Source organism: Limulus polyphemus, unplaced genomic scaffold, assembly GCF_000517525.1.
Source record: "Limulus polyphemus unplaced genomic scaffold, Limulus_polyphemus-2.1.2 Scaffold319, whole genome shotgun sequence".
NCBI lineage: Eukaryota > Metazoa > Arthropoda > Merostomata > Xiphosura > Limulidae > Limulus > Limulus polyphemus.
The window spans coordinates 231,784-240,977 of NW_013665929.1; the positions used below are offsets into that span (position 1 = coordinate 231,784).

Consider the following 9,194-nt stretch of genomic DNA (forward strand, 5'->3'; position numbering starts at 1 on the left):
CCCTTGATTTACGTTGAATAAATGTCTCAAAGTAAAGATGACACACCTACCTTAACAAATCAATGGTGGGTACAAATATCCCTGATTTACGTTGAATAAATGTCTCAAAGTAAAGATGACACACCTACCTTAACAAATAAACGGTGGGTACAAGTACCCCTGATGTACGTAGAATAAATGCGTCAAAATAAAGATGACACGCTACCTTAACATATCAACGGTGGGTACAAGTACCTATGATGTACGTAGAATAAAAGCCTCAAAATAAATATGACACACCTACCTTAACAAATCAACGGTGGGTACAAGTACACCTGATGTACGTAGAATAAACGCCTCAAAATAAATATGACACACCTACCTTAACATATCAACGGTGGGTACAAGTACCTGTGATATACGTAGAATAAATGCCTCAAAGTAAAAATGGCACACCTACTTTAACAGTACAATTGAAAGTAAAAATACCCTTTATGTGTGTAGAGTAAATGCCTCAAAATATAGAAAATAAACATGTTGAACTTGTTAGAGAGCACAATAAATGTATGAAGACCGTAGTCGTAATTAAAAAACAACACATTATTTGATAATTTTAAGTAAAGTAAAAAAGTTAATAAATATACACCAAGCGATGGGAAATGCAATTAGGTACGTACCTTGACACGTTGATAATTAGTAGAAATATCACAGATATATGAATCATATACTTCGTGCAAGCCATCGTTGTAAATTCACTGAGTCATCTCAAGCTGTTATTGTCCTGAAAGATATTAAGATGTAATATGTTTAGAATTACAATGGAAAAATAAATGAAATTTTCTTTGTAAAGACTTTTCTCTTCATCGGTTAATCGCCCTTCGTTTTTTTTTCGAAGTTTGAAATCATATTTTAACACCTCTCGCCATCTGTCTGCCTTATAGTAAATTTAGATTAATGATCGTGAGCTAGGCGTAATCTAGTGGTTAGCATACTCGGGCTGCGAATCTGGGGATTCCTGATTTGCGTTCTGTTGCAGCGAAGACGCACTTTGGGGCCGTGGATGCGTTAAAAGAATGACAATGAAAGCCTAACTACTATAAGAGTTGACGGTGGCTGCTGCTTACTAGCTGCTTTCCCTCTAGTCTACCAGTTAAAAATTAAGGAAAGTTATTAACACATATGCACGAAAATTCTGAAACAAACAAACAATAAACCTCTGATCATCGAGAAATTTTGTTGTTGCTTGTTTTCGAAACAACAACAATTAAGCTTTCATACTCTATGACTTTGCTATAGGGAATTTTTTATAAGAAAAATGCAAAGAATATGGGTATTTTATTTTTCATAGATGTCGAAATGTAGATCTTTTAAACCTTAGAAATAATCGTCACTTCTCCAACAACAACCAAATCAAGTTTGTTTTTTTATGACAAAATTAAAGTAAAAATATAAATAGTCCAATAGCTGCCATAAGGTGACGTTGGAATCTGTGAATGATCATTTCTTTCATTTTTCTGTTTAGAAATTGACTGCAGAATCCATTACAATTCTAACAAAATACATTGAATTTCAACAGGACTTAGAATATATTTATCATTTTACCATACAACTAGCACCATCTGAATGTGGTTAAGTGTATGAATTTCAATCCAAATGTTAACCTGGAAGTATTATTTTACCCCCCAGTGGCACAGCGGTATGTCTGCGGACTCACAACGCTAAAAACCGGGTTTCGATACCCGTGGTGGGCAGAGCACAGATAGCCCATTGTGCAGCTTTGTGCTTAACTTCAAACAAATAAAAAAGGCATTATTTTCGGACATTCAATGAAAATATGTAATAAGAAAGAAATGCATGTGAATTATGTTTTTAAGTACAAAGCTTTAAACTCGGTTTTTAGTGTCATAATCCTTACCGCTGAGTCAGGTAGATATGAAACTTATGAGGTTAAGAACGTAGGTAGATCCCGTCAAATACTTCTATCTTATTGATTGTTATATTAAAGCAACTATTTTCAATATTACACTAATAATATCTATGACATCAAATATTCTTATTGATTTTTGGGGAATGTTGGTTTTATTTAAAGCACAAATCTCCACAATAGGCTACGTGTGCTGAGCCCACCAGAGAGGTCCATCCCCGAATTCTAGCGTTATATTGGTTGCAGATTTCGAAGCTGGTGAGCCGGGTTTTAATTCTTGTGATCCCAAACGACTTTCCACATTTTATAAGAGTGACAGTCAATCTCTTAGCATGGATGGTTGTTGGTAAGGTGTTGCTAATTGGCTGCCTTCTCGCTGGTCAGTAGCTCAAAATTAGGGACAGAGGCAAATAGTCTTAGTAGGTTTGCTATAAATACAAATACAAATAGCACTATAAGCTTTCAATCTTACCGCTGGGCCACCGGAGGGCATTATTAGAAACAGAACAACTTATAACGGCTCAGTTTACTTTACTATTAAAGATCCGATCCTGGTTAGGTTGTTTTTAATTTCTTTTAATTGCTGGTAGCTTAACGTATGTACAAGTCATAGTATACAGGAACTCAAGGTAGTTACTACTCAAAACAAACTAATACTTCATAAAACTCATTTGCTTGAGTAAATTGTTTTTTTTTTACAGTATTATCTTAAAGTTACTAAAATCATTTATCAAAGTTCAAAACAAAGAGTAAGAAACAAACTTACATCGTTTTTTTTTTTACAATTTTTTAAAGCTTGAGCAAAATAGGCTTATGGGAAACATTTATGCTACGTAGCATGTAGTCTTCGATATCCAGTCGTGATTAGACATATCTTATAAATAAAACTGGGTGGCTTTATAATTTAAAGGGAATATTAATTTCCTTAGTAAATAACTTTATTATTATGAATGAAACTTTTACAGAGGAACACGAACAGGCTGGGACCAAACACACATTTAGAACAATAAAAAATTATAGTAACTAATAAAAAATATCATTTATACTTCAGTTTTTGAAAGTGTCTAATTAGGTATTTAGCATAAACGTACAATAGAAAGGATGTAAAAAGTGAGCCAAGTAAAACAAATTATAGGGCACAACTAGTTTTGCTTGATTAAACTGGCAGTGATTCGTCTCTCAAATCCACTATGGTCTGTAGATGACTTCAAATCCATTTAAAAAGTTGGAAATAAAATTATATGTGAAAGTACTTTCTAATTTAGGGTTACAAATCACTTCCCATCTTCTTTTTCAGGGCTGGACACTTAATAGCACATTGAAATATATTGTAATGTAGGGTTACAAATCACTTGCCATCTTCTTTTTCAAGGCTGACCATTAATTAGCATTTGAAAATTTGTTATAATTTAAAATTGCCTACAATCTTGTTTTTCATCGATGAGTTTAAGGATATATACTGCTAAAATCCGGGGCAGTATAGCTTTGTGCTAAAAAAATAAAGGTATACTACTGGCTGTTTTCCGTATAAAAAAGAAGTTATTGAACGAATATGAAACGTCAAGTATGTCCAAAAAGCAAAGACAGTTATCTGAAGCTTAATTCACATCTAAATAACAGACAATATACAGTAAACCTTCTGAAGTGTTCTTCCACTCAAATCAAATGCTTGAGAAACTGAAACACTGTTTTGTAATGAATGGAGTAGCTTATAGGTGGGTGAATTAATAAATATGGCGTCAAATCAATATTCTTTATGTTCTTGATCGGTATTTAGGTAATTATTTTTTAGACTGAGAATGTCAGGTACAATGTTGACCTCTTCCTCTCTCTTTGGCAGTTGTTTTATGCTTACACTTTCTGATTTTACGGGTAAATACTAATATTACAACACGAGGATCAGTGATTGTGCCAAGTTTCCCGGGCACATACTCTGACCACTATCAAGACCATGTCCAGAGTGGTCCAGTATTTATGGGATTTTTCACCGATACGTTACTGATAAAATTGGCCCTATAGTGTAACAGATCAATTTCCCCCACTGCTCTTTTGTTTGTTTTGATTTTCTCGCAAAGCTAGCCGTCTCTAATTTTGGTGTGATAGACTATAAGGAAGGCAGTTAGTCAACACCAACCACCGCAACCTACAGCTTGTAAGCCGAGTGCCCTAACCACCAGCCCATGCACTTTTCAACTGGTAAAAACATAGACTTGTAGCAATAACACGAACTGATATTTTTACTAGTCTGATGATCTCAAAGATTATTCGAATCCTACGGGTGTAATGATTATTTATAAGGAAGAAACTGGATATCTGATTTCAATTTGTTGTATTTTGCTGCCTACTTGCATGCTTGGAAATCCTAATATTCCCATAAGGTTAGCAGCTACATAGATTATACTTTACTTTCTCTCTGATGATAATTATTTCCAAGTTTATGATATTTCTATTTTTTAATGTTGAGCCTCTTAGGATTATTATAGCAATAAGTCAGAAGCAACAAAAAAGTTTGATTACATTTAATTAATTGATCTTAATACTAATTATACTTTAAGGTATAAGTGTAGTTTGTACCATTAAGAACACTTATTAAGAAATTAACCTAAATCTTGAAATAAATAAAAGACTAATTACAAACTGTTCATCTGGTTTGCAGCAAAAAATAATAGTTTGACTACGTCGCAAAATTCGAGATAAAAACTTTTTTTTATCAAAGGTCTATTACAAAAAAAAATCATTCTGATTTCAAATCTCGAAGTTTATCGCAGGCACGATACTATATAAACAAGTAAATGGTAACAATCGTTTTACTTTTAGAGTTTACAATTTTGTATACCAATCAAATGATTTATTCAATCCATAGAAAAATAAGGTCGTGTCCAAGATGCGTTACAAATGTTGTTATAATTCCAGGTTGGTACGGATAAAAATGATAAACCGTATGATACGTCGAATTGTCCATCATGACTTTAAAAAGTACGTAGGATCAAAAAATAAGTAATAGAAAAAAATTAAACACTAAACCTGTAAAGAAAAAACATCCACCTTTCTAAAGCACGCGGGTTTAAAGTTTTATCTTTTGTTAAATAAAATTGTGGTATCTAAATTCCAGTATTAAGACATAATAAAATTTGCGGTTTATTGATGGGTAGTGTTCGTATGAAATTGAGATTAAAATGTTTTCTCTCGTTTGAAAAATCATATCTTGAATATTCCTAATACGGGTATTAAAAATGTAGAGACTAAGGATTCAAAGATAGGTTAGAGACGGTTACTTTATCTGCACTACTTAAATTTTCATGATTGTTCGTGATGCAATTTTACCTGTGAAATAAATAGCTTCTAAAGTAAAACAAATCGAAAATTTAACACGTAAAATGCACTTATAGTGAGACGAAATTACTTTTTCCTGTTACTTTGTTATCTATAGAATGAAACGTCTTCGTGTTCTTAGATAATTAAATAAAACAAACATTACACTGTTTCCTGTATTTGCTCAGAGACCTTGAAAATTAAAATCGTTTTTTTTTATATTGACTGAAACAATTCATATAAAAATCTGTTTTAATGATGGGATTAGTAGAAAGCTAAATGAAACTTAACACATAGTGTAGTCCATAACAGACCAACGGAATAAGTTGTAACATTTTCTAAAGAAACTAAGGTAAGATTTATTTATTTCTTTTGAGAAAATAGAAATCTAAATGTAAAAGTACTCATGATAAGAATTTGATATCCAGTTAATAAAATGCACAGATATAACTATCATCTATTTATGTTTAAAACACAACCACTCAGTTGTGCTTTACTAATTTCCTCTGGTGGCACAGCGGTAAGCTTGAGGGTCTATTATGTTAAAATTCAGGGTTCAATTCCTACGGTAGGTATAGCACAAATAGCCCTTTGTGTAGCTTTGCGCTTAACAACAACCAAAAGCTTTACTCACTGGTCGTTTTGGCGTTCATAACAACTTAATATATATATTTATCTTCTATTTCTGTTTATAATTAAAATTATAACTTCTTTATTCTCTAGCTATTTTAGTTTTTTTTATAATAATTTGATAGACATGTAGACATTATCTTATTTTGAAACATAAACATAGAGGTGTTTTTACTCACTGTCTATTTTAATGCTTTATACCCAATTAATAAAATATAATGATATACTTGTCTTATTTGCTTGTTTGTAGTTAAGCACAAAGCTACACAATGGGTCATCTGTGCCTGCTCACTACAGGTATCGAAACCCGGGTTCTAGATTTGTAGCTCCACAGACTTCCCGCTGTGCCGCTGGGGGACGTATACTTGTCATCTACATCTGTTTAAAACAGAAACGATTCAACTGATTTACTTTATGACCACTTTGGTGTAGCCAGACCGAATATTATTTTAGTATTTTAAGGCATTTAGAATAAAAATACTTAAAAATGATACTTTAAAAACGGTGTTTTACCGAGTAAATCTAGCATAACCAGACACTTACAAAACAAAAGATAACCCCTTAAAAGTTCAACTAAACGTTCCTGTTTTCAGTACCATTATATTAAACACAACTTTTTACCATTTTTAATACCTACTTTTTATATTTTACCAAACATTATTTTTCTGATATTGAAGCGTTATTCGAAAAATGCTGAATTAATTTATCATACATTAAACGTAAATATTTTTATCCAGGTTTGTTTGTTTGTTTATTTGGTGTTAAGCATAGAGCTACACAATGGGCTATTTGTACTATTCTCATAAAGAGTAGAGAAACCCAGTTTTTAGTGCTATAAACTTTCTGACTTACTGCTGACCCGCTAGGGGGCGTTTGTCCATAACATCTTAGATAGAAACCGAATTTATGTGTCTAGGAAACTTTAGCAGATTTCTTTTCATGCAAGCAAACATTTGAACTGTTAATAAAAGGTATAAAACACTCCATGCTATGGATACTAAGGTAGCAATGAGATTATGAATGCTATGGCTGAAGAAGACTTGTAGTCAAAACATTGAGAATAAAAGATCCTGTCATAGCATTCATAGTCTCATTGCTACATTAGTATCCATTTATCAACATGGATAATACTTACTCCATGCTACATTCCCAAATTGCGTTTTTTTAATAACGGCTGTGATGTATTTTTCTTTATTTTTATCTTTGCAATAGTGCGGTTGAAGTCATTTAAAATACATTTGGTTTCCGCTTATAATTGAATGCTGATTGCTTTGGACTTTTTTTTGCCTGGATGCCTCACATTTAGGTTTTGTTCGTGATCCTGACTCCGACGTGTAGTATTGTGAATTATAAATGTTGTAAACCTTTTACAGCTTACATTAATTATTCAACACGGGTATCCTGATGTGAATTGAAATAAAGATTGAAAGTGTGGAAAGTAACTGTACAGCAAAGCACACATATCAGACACGTTTCTGACGTCAGAAGTAGAACCGATGTATCTCTCTAAGAAATGTGCGCGAAATAAGTAGGCTACATATTCATTGTAATATTATATTCACGAAAGATAAAACTATACCCAAACACATGTAGCCTATTCACAATTACTTTTTGTGGTTCATAGGCCTAATATTCTTCTTATTTCATTAATAAACACACACACATTGATCTGACAAATATGATCAATAGAAAGAATTCCTGAGTTGATATTGTGTTTTGCCTGCATTTTCTATTTAATGAGAAATCATCAGTTATTGGTATGGTTTATTGTTAACTATGCTCAAAATTCTGACAAACATTCTTCTGAAGAGTGTAATTAGTCCATGTCCAACCCTGTTCAAAGTTCTGAGAAGAGTTGTCTTCTGAAAATTTTAACCAGTCCAGTTTTAGATTCATATCCAATTCTGTTCAAGGTTCTGAGAAAGATTGTTTTCTGAAGTGACTAATTAGTTCACTTTTACTTTCATATCCAAACCTTTTCGAAGTTCTGAGAATGTTTGTTTTTCTGAAGTGATTTTTTTAAGAGTAAAGTTACACAATGGGCTATTTGTGCTGTGCCCACCACGAGCGTCGAAACACGGTTTTTAGCGTTATAAACCTTCAGACTTACTGCTGAACCACTGGGGGGGGGGCATTTTGTGAAGTGTCTAATCACTTAGGTTTTAATTTCATATTCATCTCCTTTCAAAGTTCTCAGAATGATTGTTTTTTAAAGTGTGTAACCAGTGCAGTTCCACATACGTGAATGAGTAGTTAGGGGCACTAACTACATGAATGATATTACATTTACCATAGTTGAGCTTATCATGTCTTTTCAAATTGCACAATTTAATCTTATGATAACAACTAATTCAGAGGTTGAGTACGTCATGATAAAACAATTTTAGAGCCTTACCATGTCGTTACAGTCCACGTACCCGCGTCCGGTCATGCTCTCTCTCTCTGTGAATCTTCAAAATAGCCTTGTAGCATAGTTTCCATCGCAAAGGGCTGCATCGTAAGGCCTTAGTTATGTCGCTCTTCTCTGCTGCTTTTCATGATCCATCTAGTGTACAAGGATGATTAATTCATAGTGTATGTTTCAACAGTCCAATTGCGACTTGAGCGATACATCTTCTTATTAAATAACATGAATACTCGTTTCATTCTCCAACTACTTGAGATATGCGATGACGGTTGAACTGATATATCGTGAAAGTAACTTGTGTACAACTGGGTTGTGCCAACCTTTCAAACGGAGATGTTTTCTTTATTATGTTGCATTCTATATTCTGGGATACGTTAACGGTTTTTGCGAGTGACTTTTGTGTTCGTGGATTCTCACCTATTACAAGATGTCTCACTTTGCTTACCATGGCTTGGGTACGACTTGTTGCAAGTCTCTTTATGTGTGGTCCTAATGCCTCAAGCTGATCAATATCCCTTTGTTGTCCAATGCCATTAAGTTAAAGTGATAGATATATCCCTTTCTTGGAAATTTTAAATCCATGATCTGAACACATATTTATGATCTGAATGTCAAAAAATGGCTGTTACATAACCTTTCCCCAAAGCGCTACATTTTTGGTGGCATCACTCTACCTACGTAACGCCAAACAACGTTAAAATGTTGTTCTATTACATTCCATTCCACTGCAGCTTTATATCGGTTGTGGTTGTCTCACAACTTGCTGATTTGCAAAACCAAATTCGTTTTAATATCACATATATATCTCTCTGTATCAGTAGCGACATAAATGCCAAATTTTCTCCACATATATTTTTAGCAGTAACTTAACATGTTAAGTTTATTGTACTAATTTGTTTTATCAGTATATTAACTACAGCCCCCCAGTGGCACAGCAGTATG

General features: G+C 33.3%; 1 protein-coding gene across 2 annotated transcripts in view; it reads right to left on the reverse strand.

Moving 5' to 3' along the window:
• LOC106457341 (glycine receptor subunit alpha-3-like) overlaps positions 1-9,194 on the reverse strand; it is an 87,800-nt gene that overhangs the window by 59,882 nt on the left and 18,724 nt on the right. The window contains exons 1-2 of one of the 2 annotated variants that reach the window (XM_022383226.1): positions 8,241-8,255; positions 657-760 (exon numbers count right to left, since the gene is read on the reverse strand). In XM_022383226.1, the coding sequence (XP_022238934.1) occupies positions 657-721 (65 nt within the window). In that variant the 5' untranslated portion in view covers positions 722-760; positions 8,241-8,255. Of the gene's footprint in view, positions 1-656; positions 761-8,240; positions 8,256-9,194 lie in introns of those variants that run through there. The other variant, XM_013916743.2, reaches the window with a different exon arrangement.